Source organism: Mucor mucedo (genome assembly GCF_025094135.1).
Source record: "Mucor mucedo strain NRRL 3635 chromosome Unknown EV154scaffold_154, whole genome shotgun sequence".
Classification (NCBI taxonomy): domain Eukaryota; kingdom Fungi; phylum Mucoromycota; class Mucoromycetes; order Mucorales; family Mucoraceae; genus Mucor; species Mucor mucedo.
This window is the reverse complement of record NW_026252438.1, coordinates 52,400-80,327: the sequence shown is the minus strand read 5'-3', so window position 1 is coordinate 80,327 and position 27,928 is coordinate 52,400. Positions and strand designations below refer to the sequence as shown.

Below are 27,928 nucleotides of genomic sequence, written 5' to 3'. Positions count from 1 at the left end.
TATGCTGCGTCATTTTTTTTTTTTTAATTTTTTTTTTTTTATTTTTATTTTTATTTTTATTTTTATTTTTATTTTTTCTTCAAGTTGAGGAATCCTGCATTGGTGGTGAACAACCTCTTTGTACGGTAGCATGTAAGCATCCGTTTCTGCGTCCTCTTCTTCCTTTTTATTTTTATTTCTTCAAGTTGAGGAATCCTGCATTGGTGGTGAACAACCTCTTTGTACGGTAGCATGTAAGCATCCGTTTCTGCGACCTCTTCTTCCTTTTTTTTTTATTTCTTCAAGTTGAGGAATCCTGCATTGGTGGTGAACAACCTCTTTGTACGGTAGCATGTAAGCATCCGTTTCTGCGTCCTCTTCTTCCTTTTTATTTTTTCTTCTTCAAGTTGAGGAATCCTGCATTGGTGGTGAACAACCTCTTTGTACGGTAGCATGTAAGCATCCGTTTCTGCGTCCTCTTCTTCCTTTTTTTTTTATTTCTTCAAGTTGAGGAATCCTGCATTGGTGGTGAACAACCTCTTTGTACGGTAGCATGTAAGCATCCGTTTCTGCGTCCTCTTCTTCCTTTTTATTTTTTCTTCTTCAAGTTGAGGAATCCTGCATTGGTGGTGAACAACCTCTTTGTATGGTAGCATGTAAGCATCCGTTTCTGCGTCCTCTTCTTCCTTTTATTTTTTCTTCTTCAAGTTGAGGAATCCTGCATTGGTGGTGAACAACCTCTTTGTACGGTAGCATGTAAGCATCCGTTTCTGCGTCCTCTTCTTACCTTTTTATTTTTTTTTCTTCAAGTTGAGGAATCCTGCATTGGTGGTGAACAACCTCTTTGTACGGTAGCATGTAAGCATCCGTTTCTGCGTCCTCTTCTTCCTTTTTATTTTTTCTTCTTCAAGTTGAGGAATCCTGCATTGGTGGTGAACAACCTCTTTGTACGGTAGCATGTAAGCATCCGTTTCTGCGTCCTCTTCTTCCTCTTTATTTTTTTTTCTTCAAGTTGAGGAATCCTGCATTGGTGGTGAACAACCTCTTTGTACGGTAGCATGTAAGCATCCGTTTCTGCGTCCTCTTCTTCCTCTTTATTTTTTTTTCTTCAAGTTGAGGAATCCTGCATTGGTGGTGAACAACCTCTTTGTACGGTAGCATGTAAGCATCCGTTTCTGCGTCCTCTTCTTCCTTTTTATTTTTTTTTTCTTCAAGTTGAGGAATCCTGCATTGGTGGTGAACAACCTCTTTGTACGGTAGCATGTAAGCATCCGTTTCTGCGTCCTCTTCTTCCTTTTTATTTTTTTTTTCTTCAAGTTGAGGAATCCTGCATTGGTGGTGAACAACCTCTTTGTACGGTAGCATGTAAGCATCCGTTTCTGCGTCCTCTTCTTCCTTTTTATTTTTTCTTCTTCAAGTTGAGGAATCCTGCATTGGTGGTGAACAACCTCTTTGTACGGTAGCATGTAAGCATCCGTTTCTGCGTCCTCTTCTTCCCTTTTTTTTTTTTTTTCTTCAAGTTGAGGAATCCTGCATTGGTGGTGAACAACCTCTTTGTACGGTAGCATGTAAGCATCCGTTTCTGCGTCCTCTTCTTCCTTTTTATTTTTATTTCTTCAAGTTGAGGAATCCTGCATTGGTGGTGAACAACCTCTTTGTACGGTAGCATGTAAGCATCCGTTTCTGCGTCCTCTTCTTCCTTTTTATTTTTTCTTCTTCAAGTTGAGGAATCCTGCATTGGTGGTGAACAACCTCTTTGTACGGTAGCATGTAAGCATCCGTTTCTGCGTCCTCTTCTTCCTTTTTATTTTTTTTTTCTTCAAGTTGAGGAATCCTGCATTGGTGGTGAACAACCTCTTTGTACGGTAGCATGTAAGCATCCGTTTCTGCGTCCTCTTCTTACCTTTTTATTTTTTTTTCTTCAAGTTGAGGAATCCTGCATTGGTGGTGAACAACCTCTTTGTACGGTAGCATGTAAGCATCCGTTTCTGCGTCCTCTTCTTCCTTTTTATTTTTTCTTCTTCAAGTTGAGGAATCCTGCATTGGTGGTGAACAACCTCTTTGTATGGTAGCATGTAAGCATCCGTTTCTGCGTCCTCTTCTTCCTTTTTATTTTTTCTTCTTCAAGTTGAGGAATCCTGCATTGGTGGTGAACAACCTCTTTGTATGGTAGCATGTAAGCATCCGTTTCTGCGTCCTCTTCTTCCTTTTTTTTTTATTTCTTCAAGTTGAGGAATCCTGCATTGGTGGTGAACAACCTCTTTGTACGGTAGCATGTAAGCATCCGTTTCTGCGTCCTCTTCTTCCTTTTTATTTTTTCTTCTTCAAGTTGAGGAATCCTGCATTGGTGGTGAACAACCTCTTTGTACGGTAGCATGTAAGCATCCGTTTCTGCGTCCTCTTCTTCCTTTTTATTTTTTCTTCTTCAAGTTGAGGAATCCTGCATTGGTGGTGAACAACCTCTTTGTACGGTAGCATGTAAGCATCCGTTTCTGCGACCTCTTCTTCCTTTTTTTTTTATTTCTTCAAGTTGAGGAATCCTGCATTGGTGGTGAACAACCTCTTTGTACGGTAGCATGTAAGCATCCGTTTCTGCGTCCTCTTCTTCCTTTTTATTTTTTCTTCTTCAAGTTGAGGAATCCTGCATTGGTGGTGAACAACCTCTTTGTACGGTAGCATGTAAGCATCCGTTTCTGCGTCCTCTTCTTCACTTTTTATTTTTTCTTCTTCAAGTTGAGGAATCCTGCATTGGTGGTGAACAACCTCTTTGTACGGTAGCATGTAAGCATCCGTTTCTGCGTCCTCTTCTTCCTTTTTATTTTTTTTTTCTTCAAGTTGAGGAATCCTGCATTGGTGGTGAACAACCTCTTTGTACGGTAGCATGTAAGCATCCGTTTCTGCGTCCTCTTCTTACCTTTTTTGTTTCAATTTTTTCTTCAAGATGAGGAATCTGCCATTGTAAGCAATCGTTCATGCAGCGATGTCGAAGTAATTTACCACTGTGTTGCGCTGGCCTCCTGTCTCGGCACTATGCAAGCATCTGTTCTGGGTTTTTATCTGAAAGTTTGTATTATAACGTTTTTTACGAAACTACTATTTTTAACGAACTTCTAACTCGAGTGGTTACTTTTTTTTTTTAGCTGGATCTCTTGGAAATCCTTAAGCTCCTAATTACCTCATTTTTCTCCTGATATCAACTTGACTCACTACTATAGCCCTTTGCATTCTTCCGCTTAATGAAATCTTCATAGTTTAGATAGTGTCTCCGTCGTGAAGTTCCAATAAAGATTATGATACCAAGATGATCTTACAATAGCGGATAGCTCTTATCATGTAATTAACTGTCTTTGTATATTCGACTAAACGATACTATTGTGATTGCATCCATGACATGTTTCAATCACACATACATAGTTGAAAGTTAAGTACAATACAACGCGAATAACCGGCCAGTTAACACGGGTCCGATCATTCACAAGGATTTACTCATATTTCAAAACAACAAGATCTGATTACCGCGTATTACAGCCTTATAATGGTACACATTTTTAAAAGGTTTTGCTTCGGACCTGACATTTGCTGTAGCCACAAACATTCTACTTTTTTTGTTTTGCTCTAGCCCTATTTAAACTTATCCTTATACATAGCGGTTTGTTTGTTTAAATCAGTACAAATATCTACTTTTTATTCACCCACGCACGGAACGAAATTTCGTTCAGCTCATTTTCTGGAGCTACTTTTTAGAGATACTTTTACAATGGATTACAATATATTCAAAAATGAGAAAGAAGGTGCAATAAATGAGCAGGGAAATGAGATTGTCAAAATGTTAATGGACGTCGATTACGAAACTTCCCTCCCTGAAAAAATGCTACTGCATACGATCAGTATGTTAATGTCAACCCAACCGAGAAAGAGCAGAGGCAGGTAAAAAAAAAAGGAGTTTGTGGATGAGGATCCTACCAGCACCGATCTTGAAATGCCTATTCGAAAGACAAATAGACGTTATAAAGACGAAGATATAGAAAAGTATTTTTGTTATTAAACCCAGTCAGATATGTCCATCCGAGCAGTTGCTAAGAAGTTAAATATACCTCCTTCGACAGCATAAACCTCAGTAACACACAATGAAAAAGATCCCCAAGATATAAACAACCACTGCGTTATTCTGAAAGTTGGGATTTATCCCGGAGGTCGACCCAGTAAGTTGGAAGGAGATCAAACTCATTCACAGCCATTAGCAGTTGTCGTCGTATTTGGGTATGATTTACTTGAGAATAAACAAATAAATCGAATAAATAATAAAAACATGAAATAAAAACATCCTTTAATGCTGAGTAACAGCATACACAACTACTCCTACTATGAGTACATATTCCTATATAAAAAGATTGCATGATTGGCTTAAAATCGATATACGAATGACAGTTGGATACAGAATTCTATACCACTGAGTTACGATATCACCGATCGGGAAGAGAAGCTTCTCCGATCAAATCAAGAATTTTAAGAAAGAGAAACTTAATATTAATAGTTCTCTCAATGGATATAGCTACCCATAGAGAGAATAGAACATCTATTTCTATAAATGGTTCATTTACTTATATATTGATAAACACAACTTATACAACTGTAAGTGTATAAGAGAAGTAGTGCATGAAATATTTGGATGCCTATTTTCAAAAACTAAATATACAAACATCGATATGATGTTCTATATCTAGGATCACATGTTTAACCATGTCTTAGATAAAAATAATCAACAGAATGGATAAATGATCACACATAACTACATGTTCTACCACAGCCAATTAAACGTAAAAACCTTATGCATCTTTTAACAAGCTACCTTTACACAATATCTTACTGGTATTCTGTATTTTTAAACAGAACAATAAGAGTGTTGATTCAGGGCAACGTCACTTGAAATCAATTCTAACGAGTAGAATTCATTTATTGTAAGGCGGGAAACTGAGTATAGATTTATTACAAGACCAGAAAGGTTGACTCAACACATCTACCAGGGGAAGTTATTCAATACAAAAAGGATCAATTATTTTATCGCAGCAGAGTTCTTTTGGTCTATTTTTACCTCCAATAAAGATATACTTTTATCGCATTACTTTCCAATTGTATCAATTTTGTCAAATATCACAGTTGTAACCCAAGGTTATCAGCTTTAAATTACAATAAACCGATTCCCATGGAAACTCCATCAAATGAGGATGTCGCTGAGAAATCAGCAAACAGTGAAGAAGTTTCTAACCGCAGGAATAATTGAGGTGTCACCAACTCAAAACAAATAATTTCTTTCTAATCCATATTCAATTCAAAAACCGAACAAGAGGAAACCAATCCTGGACTGTCAGAAGTTGAATCAGTTCAAACATTGCAACTACTTCAAGATGGGGAGCGTTATTGCCTTCGGGATATAACAGAAAAAAACAATTACATTTGAAAATTGGATATCAAGGATGCTTATTATGGTGTAGTTTCAATCTAGGCTATACTTGGCATTCGAAAACAAGGACGTATTGCATCAGCACGAATCTCTGGTATTTGGATTAAAAGTAGCATCGAAGCTGGTGATATATACAATTGAAACGTTAATGACATTAGGCCAAGAAGGACTGAATTAGTGGCAGGACTTTATGGTGCTAAAGAATGGCCTACCAATTCGCAGAATTCAGGTGAGGAATACAAAGGAGACAATATATGTCAATGCCTCAGACATGTGATTTGTGATAGTTATGGGACAAGAGAATAAAATGAAATAACTTTATTAGTTCTTTTTATAAACTATAAAAAGACAAGAAGGATCCGTCTAGTTATGGTTAATTGCTGTTTTTATTAAGATTATTTTGTGGTTACAATTACAAGGACTTACTGTAAAAAATGATCGTGTGACCTTATTCGATTTCTATAAAGTATGGCTAAATACCACAATACGGAGTAAGTTCACCAACGGTAGCAGCAGCAGGACTTTAAACCCAGAAATAAAAGAAATCCCAATCATCAATTTTAGAGATATACTTTACCCTAAAGTTTTATTTCAACAATCAAAATAGTCTCAGATAGTATGACTGCTTTGAAGTGTACGACAAAAGTCAGGGGGGGGACTACTCCGAGTTCTCTTCAGGAGCTAGCACTGAGGATCAAAGGCATATGTAATAAGTACAAGTGGGAGGTGCAATACCAGCAAATTCTAGGGGTTTTGAATGTAGTAGCAGACAGGTTGAGTAAACTGGGGATCCCGTTGTACGAGTCTACAATTCTGACGGAAATGCTTCGACAAATTCAACAACAATGGATCAGTAAAGATCGATGCCTTCGCTCCACACCAAAACTGATAGGTCAAGATATATTGGAGCTTAACCCCGGATCCAACAGCAGAAGCAGGGGATGTGTTTTCTTCGCATGGTTAAAGAAGTGTATATACTTTAATCCGTCATGGAAGTTAAAGTAAGAGAAGGTAACAGAAGCAGTATTGGTTGTTGTGATCGAGCTTTATATATTCATGCAACTTGATCTACATAGCATATTTTATCCATTACGATAAATTTTATAGACACTTCTTTTAATGTTGCATATTAAATATTCACGATTTACTTAACAAACTGGCATGATATTCATCAAGCTAAATACAAGTACAAAAGTATACATTTATTATACGATTATTACAAAAAGACGTTATCAATATGTTGTACCAACCAGATTATCGGAGGCAAATGACAAGTGAGGTTTGAAAGTATAAACACGAGAAGTTTTTAAATATACTTTAATGACTTTTTAATGTAAGCGTCAAGTAACACTACAAACCCTTTACGAAAACGTGTATCACTCTCCCTTCTATTAAATAACCCTCATTGGATTAATTACTTTTGATATATGGCGTGTTAGTCATAATCTTGCCTGTCATCTAGCCCTGTCTAAGAAGGAAGTCGAATTCAATATGTAAATATAAAGGACCCCTAAATTTTATGTTAATAAAAGTTCAGTTAATTTATGCAATCTGGTTAATCTTACTTGTCATTTTCTTAAATTATACCGTCGATTTATCACTGGTGACACGGTATTAGCCAAACCAGTTTTGGCCTCCCATGATTCTAAACCTACGTCAGTGAGCACCTCCGATAATCATGTGGAAGAGCAAGAAATGAAATTAGCCGCTCGGCTAATATCAGCAAATTGAGACAAAAAATCAGGACTGAAGAGTGGAACAGCCAAAATTTTAGAAAGGCGATTAGACCTACAACTCACAAGGCATGTTATAACGGTTGGAAACGGTGGTATAAGTGGTGTAAGACTAAGGACAGAGGTCTTGAAGAATAAAATGTCAATAGCGTACACACCCAGAGGATTTGGTTGCGGGTTTATTTGTAAACATCATGGATCAAAATATTTCCTTTCTGATAAATAAAGGGATGGGAGCCGGGGGTGTTGGAGGGTTTATTAAGTGGTCTATTGGGGGGGGGTTTAAAAAGCATTGAAAAAGCGTATTATGTGATATCAAAATAATGAAATTTTATTAGATTAAAAATGTGATAAAAAACAATTGCTTTGAATGAAAACATCCTGTAGCGCGATAAAAGTGAAGGCATAAAACAAAAAAGCGGAAAAGACTATCGTTAAAAAGTATATTAGAAAATAATATAAAATATAGTTTCAAAAAAAAGCACATACCTTATCATTCCAAAAGTGATAGAAACAACTACTAAAATAGGTTGGTGTTAGAGGCTATAGTGTGATATGAAAACTATAAGATAAATATATTACCTTACTATGAATTGCAACTGTTTGAAAAAGGGGAAACGTGTTAAAAGGTTTATGAATAATATCATTTCCAAGAAAGTGAGTGAATATTATTACCTTAACGAAACACTCAAAAACGTCGAAATATTCATTTCATGACATAAAACGACAAGAATAATTAATAATGGTGCATTTTCTTTGTATCCATTGATTACATTACCTTGCTTATCTGCAAATAAAGTATAATTTGATTACCTTGGATACATGTATCGCTTTTTAAAGAGAAATTAAAGAGAAAGAAGAGGATACGTTTTTCCTTTTTTTTTGGGGGGGGGGGGAGGGTTTATGTTTCGGCCTTTCGTTACACTGCAGATCGTAAAAGATTGAAATGAATAAAAAACGAAAGTTTGTTTTTCGATTCTTTCATTTACATATCAAACACTTATACCTACATTATTGACTATGTCTCAATCTGTCTTTCCGGTCAATTCTAGTGTTTCTTTCTGTAGGGGTTGTAAGGTCAATTATTCAACGCCTAGCAATCTTTCTCGCCACCAAAGAGATGTCCATAATCGCGGCAGGAGTCAATATGATGACTAAGAGTGAACACAGAAACAGAGGCAGCTTCTGTAAAAATAAATATACTAACTGTATCGCCATTGTCAGCGCTTCTAAAAATAGTTATCCACAAATAGTTGAAGAACCTGATGAAGGTAGCCATTATTTTGACAGTTGTGATGAGGATTTCGACGATATATACGAATTTCCGTTGGACATTGACATTAGCCTGCTTCTGAGTTTAACAACGAAGAAATGGATAGTTCCAATGCTACTCCAGGTATATCAGTCTTTGATTCAAATTCGTTCTATCCATTCAAAAACGAAATGGGAATGAAAACATTGTTATTTTTCAAAGGTTCACAGGACAGATTTTCAAACAGAGTGATACAAACGACCATGCGCCTGGTACACGATTTAATTAATATTTCCCACCAAGAAAGAGATTTAGGTCAGCCAAGGCCAGAGGGTTAAAACCCTCTTCGTAACGCTCCCAATGATGATCGTATTTGTAAAAGTCCCGACCTCCAACAAAAATTCCTCGACTTGAAGTTGACAAAGCCGAAATTCAAAAAAACAATCGATCTGCAAGTCTTCATTATATAAAGCCATCTAATCATTTGCGATTGGTTATGGCCAATATTCAAAAAGTCAATCTGTTCAAATCTTTGACGGATTTCACACCTGACCCAAGGCTTCATCCAAATCAGGGCTGGGAAATGGAAAGACAACTGTCACTTTCAATCGCCTATGGTCCTAAAAGAAATGTCGAATACCGAAAATGATTTCTGGATCGGTGATGTTGTTAGTGTGCCAATCACCAGCAAAATTACATCCTTAACAGATTCTACAGTGTGGACGATCGGGTTTTTGTCAGTGCATTTCTTATGGAGTTTTTCCCGGACGGTCATTCAGCGGCTATTAGTTCAGAAAAGGTTGTATTCCATTATGCAATATTATGTTCTATATGTCCATTATCCAACTTCTGGGTTTATGTGAACAGCAATTATGCTCCATATTAACTTATAACGATGGTAATGTCTCATATACTCCGTTCAGCCAGTTACTTAGTTTACATTGTACCTTGGTCAATAAAAGCCTTACAATCCGAAACCGAGTACCCCGCATCTCTGCAGATCGACATATGGCAGTCCGTGTACTACCAATCACATTATTTTCTGATGACACCAGCTGCAACAGATCAAAAAAGTGGAACTGCTTCGACAGCTGGATTGTGAACATTGCGACCTTTCCTTTGGACGAAAGTAACAAATACGAAAATTATTTCTGCCTTTGTACCAACAACTACGACGCCACGGCAATGGAAATGGTCAAGCTATTGACTGATAATTTGCTGAAGTTGGAAAAAGGTCTGGTGATGTATGATGCTGAGCGACAAGAGACGTGTTTGTAATCGCACCTGTTCTCTTTTTTCCGCGGAGATAACGTCCGTCAAGCTGAGTTAGCGATGAACAAAGGGTCAAGGGCTAATCACCCTTAGGGATTTTGCTACTGTCAGTCTGACCCTGATAAGCCTTTGACAACAGGTAAGACACCCGTAGCATTGCGGTACACTGCTGATACATACATGGCGGAAAGAAGAACTCTTGAAGACTTTAAGGATTTTGTACATCCGGATAAACCTGTGCGAGCCAGTTTCATTCATCTTCCCAGAGGACGTGTTACGAATCAAGGCGCGATACAAGGTCCAGGAGTATCGAACAATTGGAGTGATTTAGGCTTTAAGATGACAGGAGCTGAGGAATTGCTGCAACTTGAAGCGGTAGATTTATCGAAGGATCTACCCGTAGAAATTCTTCATACATTACTCTTGGGAATGACCAAGTATTGCTTTAAGATTGCTCACAATCATTTTTTAAACGATAGTCAACTCAAAAAGCTTATAGAATTATTCAGAAACTATAATTCGAATGCGTTACATCATAATCTCACTTCTTCTTTGAACGCCTATCGTTCTTACGTTGGTAGAGACCTTAAGATTCTTGTACAGCTTTTTCCTTCGATTTTACAGAAGGCTAACTTCCAGGACCCTAACATGTTTGCTGAAAACTATGCTTCTTTTGTGTCAATGTACCAGTGCTTCAACAATTTGTCATTACTTGCCTCCTTGGTGTACATGGACAAGATTGACAATTTTAATTATTACAAACATATCCTAAATAACACTGTGTCAGAGACAATTAGATCAATGGATAATTTGCACCATACCACTTTTAATAGAAGAACAGTTGCTGAAGGAGGGTAGGCTATTTCGATGATGAAAATTTTATCCTTGTGTAATAGATTGAAGTCTCATCTACTAATTCACTTATCACAGGAAATTGAACGATTTGCTGGTGGCCCTCATATGGAGACGGAGAGATGTGAGCGGCAACATAAGTTTATGGGTGATTTACTATGCCACACAAGCAGACAAAATGGTGGAAGGGATGTTGCTGTAAGATTTGCAGAAGAGTATATGCTTCGCCATATTAGTCTGGGTGGATTGTTTGTTAAGGATACTTCATCCCCAGTTTGGGAATCATGTAGCATGAGTGCCACGCAATCGTTTGATCCTACAATCTTTGAAAGAGAGCTTGAATTGTTGGAAAACAATAACAGTCAAAGAAAATTAGTGGTCGGGCTTGCTGGAGTGTTCCGTAATAGTACCAGTTCCGAAACAAGCGGCCTGACTTTGGGTAAATTAGTGTCACAAGCAAAGGATAAAGGATTCCAGGTTGAAGCGTACAATTTCGTGGCTAATGCAGCAATACCAGAAGATCCACAGACCTGCATTTATGAAAGAGGCCTTGTAGATGCTGCCGAAAATGTTGTAGTCAAGAGATCTTCCGATGACAATTTTACGATTGGCGACCATGACCAAAATGCTATTGAAATAATGCGTCGCAGCGCCCCTGTTTTTAAGCATTAATAAGTCAAAGTTTGGTAGCTATTGGTGGTTGTTGAACACTAACTGGGGCTTAGAAAAACTTGCAAGTCCTTAACGTCCCCTTAATCGTAATCGTTTATGGTATAATTTACAATAAAGAGCAGTTTTTGTTAAAGCAGTGGTTTAAAGAAATGTGACGATCTCAAAAAAAAAAAAAAAAAAAAAATCGATCACAAGGATGCACAAGCTATCCTTAATGAGGAAGTTGGGGGATGTTATGCATTTTTTTTTTTCATGTTTATCACTCCTCCGTTTGTGAGTTAACTCGGAAAGGCAATGGCTCCTCTGGGCGTGGTTGATAAAAGAAAGACAGAAAATGTGATACATGCATGCACGTTTGTTTGAAAAGATCAGTGGTTTAGTATCCCCCCAAGATAATTTATCCCTTTCTTCTTTATATCTTTCTAGTTTAGCTAAACAGCTTCAATTTTGTTTATTAAAAAAATGAAAATAGACTGTAACTCAGAGAGCATGTATTTGTTTTAACTATATGAGTAGCATTGGGTTTTTGCTGACCACCGACGACGAAAAATGGGGGGTCGAAATATGTCTGGATGAGTTCCGACACCAATCGTTCATGATTAGGCAGCTTGTTCAGACTATTAGATGTGATAATTGAATTTTAATAAGAAAATCTGAGAATTAATTTTATGTAATAACTCACCAATTAATGATGATGTCCATAAGTTTATCGACTTTATCACTTGTCTCTTTGGCAATGTCGTTGATCAGCTGCTTAATCTTCCTTCTCTCCGTCTCATGGAATATACATACACAAACTTGGATTATTAACTTAAACGCAAACAGAAGTTATCAGTGTTTCAAGTCCGGAACAGCTGACTTAATTATCGGCGTACTCGTTATCCTTTAACAAGATAACGTTCCACAATGCTCTAAATAAAAGTTGTTAGAATCATATCTTTGTATTGCTGCAAGGGTACTCGAACTTACGCTAGTTGATGAAGATCAGCATCAACGTGAACATAATGAAACACGGTCGGATGATTACATAATGCTTAGTGGCGTAAGCATTTCAGACCGTCTCATGCTTTACCGCCAAGAGTCCCAAGAAAAGTCAAAACAAGCTGGCTTTCATCTAGGACGGCTTGAGAGTCTTCATCATTGAAGACAATGCTTACACCTTCGCGTTTTTTTTTTAGAGTCACATGCTGTATATATATTTTTACAAAAAAATTATATGACTTACAACAATACCGGTCTAGATTATACAGTCTAATCACACCCATTTACAGTCTAACACCTGCCATTTGCAGTTTCTCTATCAAATGAGTACCCAAACCCAAGAACTCAACCTAGCTGACCACTATCCTTTAGAAAATACCAGCCGTATCCGTGAATTGTAATGTATCTTTAAAAAAAAAAAGACAATAATTTAGCACATTTCTTGAGTGATAAAAGTCATTATTTACTAACCTTTTTACAATACAAGACAGAAAAAAAAAATATTAAAGAGAAAGAAAAAAGGATTTTTTTAAAAAAAAAAAGGTGAAGTTATATAGTCGGTGAAATAAGAAAAAGGAAAAATAAAAGTGTGTGAACGAGATTTATTTGTGTACTGATAAAGAACTGGTTTATGTCATGATGATTCAATTAAACGAGTTTTATTTATGGACTGATAAACAAGGGCTGGGCTTATGTCAGAATGATTTAATTGTTTATTTAATCATCCACATGTTTGCAAATACCCCCAAGCTTATATACAAGCAGTTTATAATATTGTTTCAGTAAAAGCATGCAACGGCGAGTGAAGAGGAAAGAGATCAGAGTTAGTCACGCATTTCCCAAAGGAGACCCCTTTACCAAAAGTCGTTATTTGCATTGTCTTCAAATGTACGCTGAACGCCACAATCACTTTCAGGCAGTAAAAGTTACTCAGCTAAATCTATAAATATTTACTTTCGATTAAGGAGAAGAAGGACCTCTACCCCAAGACAAACGTACATTCATGGCTTTAAAATTGATATCAGACTGGTCATTGATATCAATACAGAAGAACTGAATCTTGCATTCATGGTATCAACTCTACAGCAGCTTCCTGCGCATTCTCGACCCGCCGAGACAATTAGTCATGAGAAGTCTGACATAATTGTTTTTATTTATTTATTTACAGTGGTACCCGCCTAATAAATCCACCTCCTTTATCCAAAGAACCTAATGAACCAAGCGACAAAGATACTTATGTTGGTTTACCTGACAAGTTTGGTTGGATTGAATATGTTAAAAAAGACTTTTATAGCTTGTTTAGCAAAGAGAAATCAAGCGAGAATCCTTATGATTGATAAATGACAGAAATAAAAATGTCTTAAAAAGTTCATGTCAAGATAATTATGCACTCTTTCAATAGCTTTTTTTTTTTTTTTAAAAAAAAAAATCGAATTTGAAGCATTTGTCAAAACCCCTTAAAGTTATCATTGGTTTACATAATTCTTTGGGATTCTGCCCACATTTTGGATTATTTTTAACGTCTAAATAAACTTCTTCCTGACCATCCAAAATACCGATCTTAACCCAGACATTTGATAAACTTTGGGGCACTATAAAAGGAAATATGAAAAGCATAGGCCCGAGATCAAAACTTCAAATAATCTAGAGTACTTGTAAAGAATATTTGGAAGGAACTGCCAGACTGCTTTTTGCTTTCAACAACGCTGAATCTATTAGTCTGTCTTTTTTGCACAGTCATTTTGTTAAACATGCTTCACTTACATTGAAAAGAGAAGAAAAACAGTTATAGGGTGGACTAAAAATTGGTGTCTTTCTTGATGAAGCCGGATTTGATATGCATATTAGACGAAATTTTGGCAGGTCCGAAATAGGTACACCTGCGAAACAGATTCTTCCTGCTAATAATGGAATCACAATAACAATTATTGGAGCAATATGTGAGAAATGCATCATTCATTTGGCCTTAAAGAAATCAAAACCTATTTTTATAAGGGATGGTTCAAATAAAAAGAGAAAAAGGAAATAATGGTAAAGCTACTGATGTTATTGATACAAATGCAAGAGTTGGGGCTCACAGTGAGCATTTTCTACCACAGTTCATCTCTGGTGTTATGGATACATTAGATACTCATAATATGGATAACAGATATATCATCATGTACAATGCATCTATTCAAAAAGTGTTTAAAGTATTTGGTCTCATTTTTTCTAGGGGATATGTACCCGTCTATCTACCACCACACTCCCCCCTTCCTAAATCCGACTGAACTACTTTGGCCAAAGCTAAAAGCTGGCGTAAAAATAGACTACCTTTCTTTTACTGGTAACCTCACTGAATCAGAAAAAAAATATACCTGATGATTGCTGTAGCTGGATCAAGTATTCTAATTCTTCTTTTGACAGATGCTTAAACCTTGAGCCTATGCTCTAAACATCACTTGATAGAGATTGTCGCGCAAATTTTTTAAAAAAAGGGCGCAAAATAAAAATTAAAAGCACGCAAATTGAGCAATACATGACACGCAAAAAAACCGAAAATCCAAATATGTGATATGTGATAGGGGGGATGATAGCCATCACGTCTGGAAATAGAAATAAATCCAAGTCGCGGTGTATCAGGTGCTGAGGCAGCTTTTTTTATATGTGAGAGAGTGATCACCTCCCTAAAGAGGGATGTACAATTTAATTAATAATAATAATTTATGTTTAGACAAGAAAAAAAGCTAAATCCATGTCAATACCTATAAATACCAAAGCTTTAAATATAGAAGCGTTAAGCACATAAAAAAACACGTAAGATTCAGGGTTTGATTTAAAATATGAAAACTCAGATGGTTATTTATCCTCGAGTCATGATGCTTTTTAAAAGCGTTTTTCTCGGAAAATACGCATTGCAGTGTAACTTGCTTAAAAAGAACCATTTAATTCTGACAACGTGGAAGCCGTTTTTGGTGCAGAGAAAAAAAAAAGTGACCTTTTTTTATTTTAAATAAGTGGGATTCTTTTTTTTTATTATTTGTTTACACAGTTCTCTTTCTTCTTTTGTTTCCCTCAGCAATGTCTACTAATATCAGAGAAAGAAAGGCATATTTTCAGCTGGACCAAGGGTCAGCACCCAATCAATTAAATTACAGCACAAACTTTATGAGTTACAAAGGTATAACAGAGTGTAATATGTATGTGTGAATACAAAGGTATTAAATGGGCGTGAATTAGGTGCATGGCTATCGACAGTTCTAATCGTGATTGCTATTAAAATTTCGTACTCGCTCATTCCCTTCATTTCGTCAGAGACCAGCTGGACATTAACGAACTTAACGTTCAACATTGTAAGTAGCTATGCGGTAGTCAATATAGAGAAAGAGTGGTGTGGTAACAATTACCTAGGGACACTTTGTAATGTTTCATTGGTTACAAGGAACACCTATTGATAACAATCAAGGAGCATATGACGGATTAACGGTTTGGGAACAAATTGATGATGGAGTACAATTCACAGCGACCAGAAAATTTCTCATGGCCGTGCCTATAATATTGTAAAGTTTAAATGCTGCGTATATCCATGTTTATAATACTGATATTTCTATTAATAGATTTCTGTTGAGTACGCATTATACACACTACGATTTCTTACAATTCGCCATCAACTTTTGCTCACTTGTGATTGTCCTGATTGCAAAGTTACCAGAAATGCATCAAGTTAGAGTATTTGGTATCAATAAGCGTACAGAAGAAGAATTTTAGAAAAACATCATTTATACCCCCACACTCCTCTTTCCATCTTGTAACAAACCCCCCTTTCTCTTTTTGCTTTTATAAATAAAATCAAGTAATAAGATCACCGTGACTGTCGCCCTGTTTGGCCTCGAATAAAAATAAAAAAAAAAATGTCAAAATATAAAATATTTACTTGTTTATCATGTTGTACGTTGTTGGTCTTGGTTTAGGTGACGAAAAGGATATCACCGTTAAGGGTTTAGAAGCCGTCAAGAGCTCTGACCGTGTTTATTTGGAAGCCTATACCTCTATTTTGACAATTGGTAAAGAAAAGCTGGAAGAATACTATGGCAAAGAGGTTGTCATTGCAGATCGTGAAATGGTTGAATCTGAGAGTGATGTTATTCTTGCTGATGCTGACAAGGTTGATGTCTCCTTCTTGGTTGTTGGCGATCCTTATGGGTAAAACAGATTCTTAAAAAAAATACTAATATAATGACATATTAAACGCTTTCATATAGTGCCACCACTCACACTGATCTTGTTATCCGTGCCCGTGAATTAAACATCCCTGTCAAAGTTATCCACAACGCATCTATTATGAATGCTATTGGTGCTTGTGGTCTTCAACTTTATAACTTTGGTCAAACCATTTCAATTGTTTTCTTTACAGAGACCTGGCGTCCTGATAGTTTTTATGATCGTGTCAAGGAAAACCATCAAATTGGTCTTCACACCTTGTGTTTGTTAGATATCAAAGTCAAGGAACAAAGTATTGAAAACATGGCTAGGTAAGAAACAAAATAGAAGAAAAAAAAAGGGATCCCAAGACTGATATGTTTGGGTCTACAGAGGTCGTTTGATCTACGAGCCTCCTCGTTACATGACTGTCAATGAAGCTGTCGAACAATTATTAGAGATTGAAGAGAAGCGTGGTGAAGGTATTTGTAAGCCAGATTCATTAGCCATTGGTTGTGCTAGAATTGGTACAGACACCCAAAAGATTGTTGCTGGTACTTTAGAAGAATTAGTCGATGTTGATTTTGGCGGACCTCTTCATTCTCTTGTCTTGATCGGTTCTCGCATGCATGAAATGGAAGCTGAATTCGTAAAGGAATACGCTCACAATATCGATACCTTTAATACACTTGTGAAGAGGGATTACGTTCATTAAATACATGTCTTACTCAACGTCATTGATACGAAAATCAACGAGGAGATTTAATTATTGAATAAAAAAGGATTGTTTTTTTCTTACATACAGTTTTTCACTTCTTACTTTATATAAACAATGGCGAAGAACACAGCATCCCAAAAGGCAGACGAGATTGAATCCAAAATTGATAGTGGTGCCAGTGAGTTACAGGGTAAAGTTAGAGAAGGTGCCAAAAAGGTCGACGAGGTATTAGAAAATGAAGATGTCAAAAGAGCTACTAAGCGCGCAGAAGATGAAGTCAACAGATTAAAGGCCGAATTAGCTGAATTCCAAAGAAAGGCCGGACCCAAACTTCAAGAAGCTGAGCACTTCTTATGTTCCCCTACTGCCATCACTTTCTACAAAGGCCTCGTTACAGGTGTCGCTCTGGTTTTAGCATATAAAAAATATGCCGAAAAAAGATTTTAATAAAAAACTCGATTAAATTGACTTTAAATTGATTGCAGTAATTAAATTATTAAATAGTTCATTTGCATTTCTTCCACTGTATTCTAATCGGACCGTCTGGAGAACACTTACAATGACTTCAGCTAAAGTTTTGTCCCCGTCTTGTCCAACAAGATAACCCAATGCATCCTTCAATATATGAATTGTAGCGTCTTGATCTTGGGGGTATTCATTTAGATATTTCAGACATTTGTGGATCGACACATCATCATCTATGAAAAAAGCTTAGTATCACTCGCAGATAGTTGCAGTTCACAACACTCACTGTCAAAGTATCTAGGTAAAATAAAGTGTAATAGACTCATTTTGGCTTGCTTGTATAATCCACCTTTCAATAAAATTCTGTACTCTTCATCGAAATCCCAATCATCATGTGCATTCAAAGCTTTGGCAAAACAGATAATTTTGCTGGGAATATGGTACTCATTTAGCAATTTACTTTCATTATTCCACTCACATTGCCGTAAAATTTGGTTGAATTTCTCCACTGGCCTATATAAAGTCTAAGTATTATTTCATATATCAAACACCTGTTTTTACCTTTTCAAAAACAATGCAGCATAAATCGCCGATTCGGATTGATCAATTTTTTCCAAATTTTCAATCCATTTCATTGCATATAAATCACTAATTTCGCCTGATGGTTTATATACAGTTAACAACCAAACCAAATCTAATGGCCAGCTATCCAATTTTGCTATTCCTTTATCTCCTAACCACCATTGAAATAACTGGTACCATAAACAAGATACATCAGGCGCTGCTGTATTCTTGACGGTTGTAAGATGATGGATGTTGACAATAGAGCTGTCAATAGCAGTATTGTATTTCTGAAGCGAAGGCACATCGCCAAACCTGTTTCCGTACCATATATACATACCCAAACAACATTGCCATGATACTCTTTCCGTCACAGTAAATCCGTCTTCCTCTGAGTAATCCAATTTACCAGAAATCGTACGCCAAGAGCGCTTATGGAAAGGTGTCATATTTTGCCATTTGCCTTGTGTTTGAAGTGTCTTGATATGATCCTGTACTGTCTCTCTTACATCTTTAAGTCCCGAATGAGTAATATACATGGATAACTGAAAATCTTCCAGGCGCTTTGCTTCTTGACAAGCTAAATCACGTTGACCAAAGGACAAGTAGGTAAATGTGGTGACAAATGGGTCATCGTGTTGTTTCAAGTTGATTTCTAATTGAGTCTCTAAACCAGGTAAGACAAGGTTGCGGATCCAGCTTTGACTATTGCTTTGAAACAATGCAACAGCTAAAGCCCATATTAATTGAATGTCCACTGAGTATTCTTTTAATAAGGGTGTGTTGTAAGCTGAGAAGTCCGTATCTGGCTTTAATCGTGCTGTAGGTATGTTTTCCGCATTGCTGATCAACTCGCTCTGCTTTTGAAATATTGTCATGACCTGCTTTGATCTCTACAAACGATAAGTTAAGGTAAAAAAAAAGGAGAGAGAGGAAGGGCGAATCCAAGGTATCGTACCAATTCTAACAATTTATATTTTGAATCGACAATGGGACTATAAAAATAATTAGTTTCAATCTTTATAGCTTCAAATTAAGTATTCCTACGTTTGCATCATGAGAGCACTTGGATGACTACGTTTTCTACCTGACAGCATTTTTGACAAATAAAAGAAAAGTGTGGAAAAAAGGGGGGACACCCCGCGTCACTTTTGCTTCCACTGTTTCAAACAAGAAAAAAAAGTGACTGTTCCCAAAAATAATCATGCAAGCAGTGATGGTCAATACACGTTCGGGATGGCATTATTTAGGAAACATAATGACGTATTGTAAACGTGGTAAAAGGCTATGACCTCTCCTCTTGCATTGACTTTTGCGTAACTTTTGTACGCTAAAATCTGGCGGAATTACACTGTACTGACGCACTTGAAGAAGCGCCCAATAGAATCATGAATCCCAGAGACAATGCTTTGACAGTCATGAAAAAAAAAAGTATATAAAACAACTGTTTTAACAACATGAAAAAGTCTTTTATCGCAACTAAAATGGAGAAACTAGCTAAAGTGGATAGAATCGATAAACTAAAGCAGCATTCAGTGACATTCATTAGTAAGTTTTGCACATTGCAAAAGACATTCAGACTAAAGTATTTGCAGAAAGGTGCTTTATAGTGCTGTCAGTGCTGACAGCATTTCTGATACTTTCGTACATTCCAACTTACAAAAAATATGGATTTAGTATCAATGTAAGGAGCAAACAAATAAGAAAAGTGGCAAGAAGATTAATGTATAAGGCAGGGTAAATTACATCACTCTTACTTGGATTATCCCAATGAGATTTCGAGTAAAGAGGCTATTGAGCTATCAGAATTTATGGAATCCCTTGACATTTTATGGAACCATGATAAAAAGATATATTACCCTTTCGATATGGAGGCTGACGGAAATGACAAATACTGGATCAGGCAGATCGATGTGAAGGATAGATTTAAACGGGACAAGGTAATTCATGATATTGCTACGGACTTGGGAATAGGAGAAAAGTTCCCTCTTGTCCAAGCGAACACAGTGACTGAAAAGATCAAGGACGATATCAAGAAAAAGATTGCATTCCCTCCCGAGTATCTTAAAATGAAACATCCACCAAGACCCCATGTGCCACAATGTGATGTCACAAAATTACTTGATCATAAAACCACTATTCTATCCTATTCTTTATCGCAGTTCAGAAGTACAAGTATCAAATTAGATGGACTCTTCAATGACGGTGGACGGATCAATATAAGAACGACTACCTCTGCTGAAGACGTTGAACAAGGAAATTATAATAATAACATTAAGCTAAACTTGACATTGTTTGCTCAATCCGACGATCTCTTCAAACACGTTTCCGTAGCCCAAATAGAAAACCATGATTCAACGTCAAAAACTGTTCACATCAATAGTCACCACCATTTAGGATCATGTCTAGTGTATAATCTAGATATCATATTCCCATCAACACTTGCTTCTTACAAGGACTTTAACTTGATTGCAAATCATGCAACTAAAATTAGCGGCGATTTAAATTCCATTGTTTTTAAGAAATTCAGAGTTGGTGTTGGAAGAGGTGCTATCGACTTAAAGGTAACCATATATCTCATAGAAATGCAGAGGTAATTAATCAGTATTAAAAAAAGGATGTCAAAAGCGAAGAAATTATGGTGGGTACATTGAATGGCATTGTACTCGGTAGCTACCAACCTACGCAAAAGTTAGGCATCGCAGCCGTCGAGGGTGCTACCATGGTTGAAATATTGCCCAGATCAAAGAATTTAAAATCAACCGTTGTAACTTTAAATGGACCTGTCAAAGCAATTATTTCTGATGGCTTAAGTAAGAGCAGTAGGTTCATAACGCATTGTTGGTTCTGCCAACCTTCAGTAGAGTCAAAAAACCCAGAACAGGTCCATGTTACTTCATCAAGACGAAAAATGATTAAAATCGGTTACTTTAATCAAACTTCAAATGCTCATATAAATGTTCATTCAAGACACGGAGAGTCTAAATTAGTATACAATTAAATAGTAATAAATGTCTATATTATACTACACCAAGGATATATGTTTTACGCTCTTCTTAGAATAGCCAAAGTGCATGTACTGCTGATAATAGACAATTTACCCTGTTTTATACCTGTGGCTATCCTGAAAAATATGGCCTACTGATATAGTTGGAAGCATACAAGAACGACCATAAAGCTACATTTTATGAAGTTTGGGATGAAACGACATACCACTGGGTTCAGCAGGTCCTGAATATTAGCAGCGAGGACTTCACGGCGCAGAAATGTAAAACGAAGAATATGATATCCTGTCTTTCATTACACAATGTTCTTGATAGAAGATTATGGGCTAACATGGAGCGCATCTGCAACAGCTTAAATGCATTTAAAACTCGTTTTCTTGGGCATAAACAGGTTCAAATGTTCAATTTAAGAACATTTTTGACAGATTCTTACGCTGAAAGAATACCCATTGAAGAATGATTTAGACCGATCTATCAAGCAAATCGGAAAGTGTTCATTCTTCTTTTCATGTAAAGCTTGGTTATAAAATATATCGTAATAGACATAGCTCATTTTAAGATGCTACTATTCAGGGTCCAGAGGGAGCCCAGAAGTGTGACAAGATTATTTTAAGAAGGTGACTCACCAGACAGAAACGAAAGAACAACTCATGCCATTAATCAAATATTCGATTCTGATGCTATCAGGGCTGATCTTAATACGTAAACATACAACTTTTTATTTTTATAAGCCATGCCAACTTTTGTTTCTTCTAGTCATACAAGACGTATATTTACAAATATGTTTTCTACGTACAGATGATTATATCATTAATTTTATTATGGCTCGCTCAATTCCTACTACGGTTGGTCTTTCATATAATACTGTGAACATTCCGGTTGGGGGTGTTCCTTTGTTCGGCATACTGCAGTGTTATCATCCTTGTACTACCTTATGGCAAAGAGACGTTAATGCATCAAGAATTATTTAGCATTTCTCGGAGAAATATCTAATTTGGAAACCGAATATTAAAAGTTCACTGACGCTTTCATTGTAAGTTAGCTCTGTAGATGACTTCCTTTTAGGTGTGTAGTCTTTTAGGTTGTGTGCTTAAAACATCTCTAAGTCATTTGCAACAATATGCATGAGGCAAATCATAAACCATGTGATAAGCAGAGTTAAATGTGTTATTAAAAGCAACAAGGTCATTGCTAGACTTTGTCTCGTCCCAATGAAAAAAACCCCCTTATTACCAAAAAAAAAAAAAAAGGGATCTTCATTGCAAAAACTTTACATGTAGAATCATAAGGGCTGAGTCAATCTTAATTATTTTTCTGCATCTTGGATGGATCAAGTGGTAAACTTTAAAGTGAAAAAGGCGCTGTGATTCCAGAAGCGAGATCCGGAGCAAACGAGAAACTTATTCAATGACTGCAACAAACCGACAGTATCACAAGGCACTCCGTAACATCTGAGATGAAGGCTAATATCTTTGTGCTACAACTAAATAGTGTTTTTTTGTGTCTTAACCCATTCACTATTTTCTTTAAATTCCTTTTCATGCCCATTTTTCAGAGCCATTGAAAATATATGCTTGACCTAGAAAAGTGGTGGAGATTACCTTGAGTGGTATTCGTTAGCTATTCCAAACTTAGATTAGGATTAGAGTTTGTGTGTACTATTTTTATTTGAGCGGCGTAACGTTAAAAATCTTATGCGTAAAGTGGTTGGGGATTTTCTTTTAAGTTTTATGTAGTAGAATAACGTATTCAAAGTACGTAATTCGAAATTGATTTTAATCAACTTAATTCTAACAAGAAAAAATCGCGAATGATCGTGACATGCCACAGCCTAAAGAGAATTAGAGCATGGCGTGATGTGGTGCAAAATGAAATATTAACATCGGAGGCTTGTTCCGACATCATTCAACTTTATATTAGATTTTACAAGCGGCCGTACCGAGCTTTTTTGGATTATTTACATCTCACAATTTATGGCTATATACATCAAAAGGCAGCAAAAAAAAACAAACAAAAACAATACTGCTCCGGTATTTTCATTGCCACAACAAAGTAAGTTAGTTCAATTCTTCGTTTATTAGGCTTCGCCTAGGATTTGTACTACTTATTGGCTGAGTCGCGGTGACACACGATTTTTTACAACGCCTAGAAGCAACTTATGAACACGATATTATAATTGGCTTTTTTCACTTCTTTCATTGATAACTTTTAAAATATGTCTGATTTACAGTCTATAAAGTATGTTGTTGGAATAGGTTAGTAGCAATATATTACCTACCTGTGCAAATCTAATACCAGTATAAACTTTAGATTTTGGATCTACTGCTTCAGGGGTTTCTATTGCTCATGTAGACGACCCATTTAATATTATTACAGTTTTAACTTGGTATTTAAGAATGTAAAATATCGCTAAAGCCATTGATATTAAGATTTTGATATAGGGAGGACTCGCAGAAACGCTCTCAAAAATTCTATTCGTCAATTTTCTATCCAAACGACGATAACGATCATCCATTGTATGGTATGAAGCGCGAAGACGTCGGCGATAAAGGTGTTTACGTAGATAAAATTGGTCAATACCTTGTGGATTTAAATGCTTCGGATGAGAAACTTAACCAACTGATGAACGGCTTGACTATTAAAAAAGTCGTTACGGATTATTTGAAATACTTTGTTGAACTTGCCCTCCAAAGATTGAAGACTCATGATAAAGTTGTTAAAAATACAAACTTCACAAAATTTATTAGTGAGGATTTTACTGATGAAGACATTGAAACTGTTTGTTATTGCGTCGTTTGTCCAACTTTTCGACAAGAATTTATTGAAGAATGCTTCATCGAGGCAAGAATTATCGAGAAATCTGAAGCTAACCACCGGCTTTCATTTATCACCGAAGCGGTTGCTACTGCTCACCATCAGCTCTCCCTTGAAAGAGGTGTGTCTAAGATTCAAAATGACCAAAAGTATCTTGTTTGTGATGTAGGCGATATCTCTATTGGGTTAGCAAAAATACACGCAGCTACTACTGAATCTCTTAGTGTTGTTACATCAATTTATGACGATCTCACACAAGGCTCAATAAATCTGGAGACGAATTTTAAAAATCATCTGATAGATAATATGGCAGATTTGAATTTGGATAATATATTGATTGATCAATTTGTTGACAAGTTCTTAGAAATAAAGGTAATTTATAAGCATTTACGACTAAAGTCATAAATTACTAATATAATATATGTGCTTTACTAGTATGCATTTACCATGGACACTCCGGACATTGTTGCTATCTCACTCGATAATTCCAATGGGGATACTGTTAATTTTACTTATGCTGATCTCAACCGAATTGTTTTCGAGCCATTTGTCGAAAGCATAACTGATCTCATATCTAACGCGGAAGAAGCTAATAATCAATGCGATTTGTTTCTCTCCGGAAAGTATGGTGCCGATACACACTTTATCGAGAGGCTTACAGCCAAAAATGCGGGAGAGTTGACGTATCACTATCATACTATTGATGATAAACTTGAGAAGGTTTCCTCGGGCGCTGTCTCTTCAATTTTAAACACCTGCAAATCCCAAACACCCTTCTTTCTTAATAATGAGCACCGGTTCTTATATCCTGATAAAGAATGGTCATTACCAGAAAAAGATTTGGAGGAATCTACTGATAATAACAATGGAAATGATGCTTATGACTTTATTGTCGGAATTGGTTCGTAAAAGCTAAAAAAAAAAAAAGCCAGGTCGTAATTTAGTTTTTTTTTTTTTAATTGTTACTCTATTTCTTTTAGATTTTGGTACCACTTTTTCTGGGTGTTCTTACGTCCAACTTAAAGATAAGAAAGGCAAACCTATAACTACAGAAAATATTAAGACCATCAAAGAGAATTGGTAATATTAAGTATAAGAGTTTTTAAAACTTTAACAACACTCTAATTGATAATTGTAGGCCAGGAGGCAATCTACTTAAGTTCGGAAAAACCCCAACCTTGTTAATGTACGATAAGAAGATGAAGCCAAAATATTGGGGTGAAGAAGCAAGAATTCAAGCCAAACATCATAAGAACCTCAACCTTCTGGGAAATTTCAAACTGTTTTTATGTCCTGAATCTTTAGAGAACTTTTATGGCCACACTAATGATTTGGAAGAACTAAAAGAACAAGGAGGATTCGGTGATGATGAAGCATCAAAAACTGAAGTTCATGCAGTCAAAGTTATTGCTAGTTACCTCAAGCTTTTCAAAAATCATATCATTGAGCACATCGTTTCGAAAGAAATGGACGAAAGCTTCAGCTATTTTACCAGGTCAAAGCTTTTGAAAAAATACAAGATGCGATATGTGATTACTGTACCTGCTATGTGGAATTCATCGGCCCGTGATACCATGGCACAAGCTGCAATCGAAGCCTCGATAATTAAAAAAAACGAAATTAACCAGCTTCTTATAATCAGTGAACCCGAGGCAGCAGCATTGTTCTGTGAGAAGAGATTCACCAAATATTTTAAAAAGGTAGAAGAGACAATGGACAATACGAACTTTATTGTATGTGATGCTGGTGGAGGTACTGTAGATCTGGTTACTTTTAATTTACAGCTGAACAAGAAAGATGGCGATACACCTACCACAGACCCGATGATTTGTCAAATTGGCGACGGTATTGGTGATACTTGTGGTTCAACGTATCTTGACGTAAGATTTAAAAACTACCTCTTTGAATTTTATAAAAAGTTTGGAGTGAACATAGACAGAGAAAATGTCCCCCTTGACGACGTCATGCGTGATTTTGTAACAAATCATAAGGTAACAGAAATTTAATTATGTGAACATAGCTCTTCCCAACTAATTTTTAAATGATATAGCCTGATTTCATGCCTAATTTGCAAGGCGACACTTATTACGACATCAATTTGCCTGGAAGAGGGATTATAAACTTTACCGGAGATTCTACTTACAGAATGGCTAACGGGAATAAGACGCTGAAAATGAAGAACCAAGATATGAAAGAGGAAATATTTGACCCTATTGTTAACCGCATTTTTGCCCTCATTGATGATCAATTTAAGCAGGCAGAGAAAATAGAGAGTACAATTGATGCAATTTTGATGGTTGGTGGCTTTTCCCAATCCAAATACCTGCAGCAACGCATTAAAGACCAGTATAAAGGTGTCTGTCATGTCAGCGTTCCCTTCGAAGGTGTCACTGCTATATCTCATGGCGCTGTTTCTTACGCTTTGAATCCCCGTATGATATCAAAAAAATCTGCCGGACAATCCCTTGGGTTAGAAGTACAAGCCCCTTTCTATAAAGAATTGGCCAATTCATTAGAGAAAAAAGTTATTGGTCCAAATGGAGTTGCTTTTGAAAGAGGTTGCTTAGAGTACTTTGTGGAAAAAAATCAACCACTGGAAGGCGAGCGACGAAAAATATATCAGAAAGATGTATTTGTTCAATACCCCAACGCTGCAATTATAGGTAGTTATGACCATTGCAAACTACATCTAACAGCCAGCTAATTTTTATATTAGCAATCTTCTCTTGTGACTCTAAAACAGGTGCTAACAATAGATATGTGACTACCAATCACGTTAAGATCATGGAAGCCAAAATCATCATGCCGTCTGTCAACAAGAGAGATGGAGACCTGGTCAAATTCAAAGTTAGTCTTAAAATGGAACATATCGGAGTCAGTGTCACTATTGAATGTCAAGATCCAGTAATCAATGAAGAGGTTAAACGAATTACCAACAATTCAAAGGCTTCTTTAAAAATCAAGCCCAAATGCAACCTCAACGTGGCAAACTCTAAGCAGTCATTGATTTCGTATTCTTTGGCAAAAACTGGCTATTTGTTTAATATTCGGGAAACTACAATTTCAAATTAAATAACATGAGCTGGGTTGTTAGTATGAAGTCAAATAAACTAGTACTTTTTATTTTAAACGATTGTTCGCATATTATATCTTGAGGCTTAGCAATATCCAGTTGCTACAAAAGATCACAAAAAAAAAAAAAAAAAAATGCAGTACTTGTGATGGAATAGTGAAATATATAAAAGTATAAAAAGAAATAAATGTCTGTTACTCATAACAATTATGTTGACAATCGCAAGCTTAAAAATTATCATTTAATCAAACTCAACAGGAATTTGCCAGAGGCCTTTCTATAGGACGTTGTAATGCCCTTGCTAAAACAAGGGTTAGAGGAGATACTTTATTTCGTTTACTAGAATAATAGAAGCTACATCTACCAAATACACAGCATTACTCTTCATGATGCGCACTCAGGATAATGGGAAGCAACCAACATAGTGTATAATTTCATTCTGTTGTTTGTTTGGCTAAGTTTACAAACTATACCAATGTATAAGAGTTTATCTTTCTGTCCAACTATAAGAAAGTAACCAAAGTTTACTTCGTTACAGTTTAAGTTCAGTGATTGGATAAAAAAAACCTTATTCTTAAAAAAACCTTATTGGGGGTTGAACATTAACCTTTTAAACTCATTGCTAATATATATGTATTTTCTTATACCTCCTCTTTGTATATGGCGCATAAATAAATTATTACTCCTTTACAACGCAAACTTATCTTCTGGGCTACAAGGAAACCCCAGGATTCTACTCCGGCTTAGCAAGTAACCAAGCCATGGTGTAACATGAAGCATGTAACGTTACGTTACGGTACGGAAAGGAGTATTATGCCCTTTCATCTTCTAAAACAAACAATCGCGGCTGATAGCGTTTGCATACTTCGAAGTTGTTATTTATCAGCATTCAAACAACATAAAAAGTAATA

The 27,928-nt window shown here is 36.3% G+C and overlaps 8 protein-coding genes across 8 annotated transcripts; 7 read left to right on the top strand and 1 right to left on the bottom strand.

Moving 5' to 3' along the window:
• Nucleotide 1: 1 nt before the first annotated feature.
• Nucleotides 2-3,142, top strand: EV154DRAFT_569498 (uncharacterized protein; the record flags this gene model as incomplete). The annotated part of the gene is made up of 31 exons (XM_051606142.1): nucleotides 2-8; nucleotides 85-132; nucleotides 186-233; nucleotides 286-333; nucleotides 387-434; nucleotides 487-534; nucleotides 588-635; nucleotides 688-735; nucleotides 790-837; nucleotides 891-938; nucleotides 992-1,039; nucleotides 1,093-1,140; nucleotides 1,195-1,242; nucleotides 1,297-1,344; nucleotides 1,398-1,445; nucleotides 1,500-1,547; nucleotides 1,601-1,648; nucleotides 1,702-1,749; nucleotides 1,804-1,851; nucleotides 1,906-1,953; nucleotides 2,007-2,054; nucleotides 2,108-2,155; nucleotides 2,208-2,255; nucleotides 2,309-2,356; nucleotides 2,410-2,457; nucleotides 2,510-2,557; nucleotides 2,611-2,658; nucleotides 2,713-2,760; nucleotides 2,815-2,862; nucleotides 2,921-3,046; nucleotides 3,120-3,142. The coding sequence occupies 31 exons, from the start codon at nucleotides 2-4 to the stop codon at nucleotides 3,140-3,142; spliced, it is 1,500 nt and encodes a 499-aa protein (XP_051452206.1).
• Nucleotides 3,143-10,080: 6,938 nt separating this feature from the next.
• On the top strand, nucleotides 10,081-11,349 carry EV154DRAFT_526606 (uncharacterized protein). The gene is made up of 3 exons (XM_051603410.1): nucleotides 10,081-10,209; nucleotides 10,271-10,465; nucleotides 10,519-11,349. The coding sequence occupies exon 3, from the start codon at nucleotides 10,565-10,567 to the stop codon at nucleotides 11,219-11,221; it is 657 nt and encodes a 218-aa protein (XP_051452205.1). The 5' UTR covers nucleotides 10,081-10,209; nucleotides 10,271-10,465; nucleotides 10,519-10,564; the 3' UTR covers nucleotides 11,222-11,349.
• A 3,888-nt stretch (nucleotides 11,350-15,237) lies between these two features.
• On the top strand, nucleotides 15,238-16,116 carry EV154DRAFT_526601 (ORMDL family-domain-containing protein). The gene is made up of 4 exons (XM_051603409.1): nucleotides 15,238-15,362; nucleotides 15,422-15,534; nucleotides 15,593-15,741; nucleotides 15,799-16,116. Exons 1-4 carry the CDS (start codon nucleotides 15,263-15,265, stop codon nucleotides 15,947-15,949), a joined length of 513 nt encoding a protein of 170 aa, XP_051452204.1. The 5' UTR covers nucleotides 15,238-15,262; the 3' UTR covers nucleotides 15,950-16,116.
• Nucleotides 16,117-16,124: 8 nt separating this feature from the next.
• On the top strand, nucleotides 16,125-17,096 carry EV154DRAFT_430031 (diphthine synthase; the record flags this gene model as incomplete). Its single annotated transcript, XM_051596513.1, has 3 exons — nucleotides 16,125-16,384; nucleotides 16,444-16,713; nucleotides 16,775-17,096. The coding sequence occupies 3 exons, from the start codon at nucleotides 16,125-16,127 to the stop codon at nucleotides 17,094-17,096; spliced, it is 852 nt and encodes a 283-aa protein (XP_051452203.1).
• On the top strand, nucleotides 16,744-17,552 carry EV154DRAFT_76408 (uncharacterized protein). Its single transcript, XM_051607764.1, has one exon. The coding sequence runs from the start codon at nucleotides 17,214-17,216 to the stop codon at nucleotides 17,544-17,546; it is 333 nt and encodes a 110-aa protein (XP_051452202.1). The 5' UTR covers nucleotides 16,744-17,213; the 3' UTR covers nucleotides 17,547-17,552.
• Nucleotides 17,553-17,587: 35 nt separating this feature from the next.
• On the bottom strand, nucleotides 17,588-19,222 carry EV154DRAFT_569491 (uncharacterized protein; the record flags this gene model as incomplete). The annotated part of the gene is made up of 6 exons (XM_051606141.1): nucleotides 17,588-17,629; nucleotides 17,658-17,797; nucleotides 17,851-18,077; nucleotides 18,126-19,018; nucleotides 19,084-19,120; nucleotides 19,173-19,222. The coding sequence occupies 6 exons, from the start codon at nucleotides 19,220-19,222 to the stop codon at nucleotides 17,588-17,590; spliced, it is 1,389 nt and encodes a 462-aa protein (XP_051452201.1).
• A 361-nt stretch (nucleotides 19,223-19,583) lies between these two features.
• EV154DRAFT_526596 (uncharacterized protein) lies at nucleotides 19,584-21,149 on the top strand. Its single transcript, XM_051603408.1, has 4 exons — nucleotides 19,584-19,673; nucleotides 19,721-19,916; nucleotides 19,985-20,689; nucleotides 20,743-21,149. The coding sequence occupies exons 2-4, from the start codon at nucleotides 19,896-19,898 to the stop codon at nucleotides 21,124-21,126; spliced, it is 1,110 nt and encodes a 369-aa protein (XP_051452200.1). The 5' UTR covers nucleotides 19,584-19,673; nucleotides 19,721-19,895; the 3' UTR covers nucleotides 21,127-21,149.
• Nucleotides 21,150-23,236: 2,087 nt separating this feature from the next.
• Nucleotides 23,237-27,224, top strand: EV154DRAFT_526595 (uncharacterized protein). Its single transcript, XM_051603407.1, has 8 exons — nucleotides 23,237-23,385; nucleotides 23,441-23,516; nucleotides 23,572-24,316; nucleotides 24,380-24,845; nucleotides 24,925-25,024; nucleotides 25,083-25,935; nucleotides 25,995-26,607; nucleotides 26,661-27,224. Exons 1-8 carry the CDS (start codon nucleotides 23,346-23,348, stop codon nucleotides 27,014-27,016), a joined length of 3,249 nt encoding a protein of 1,082 aa, XP_051452199.1. The 5' UTR covers nucleotides 23,237-23,345; the 3' UTR covers nucleotides 27,017-27,224.
• The last annotated feature ends 704 nt before the right edge of the window (nucleotides 27,225-27,928 follow it).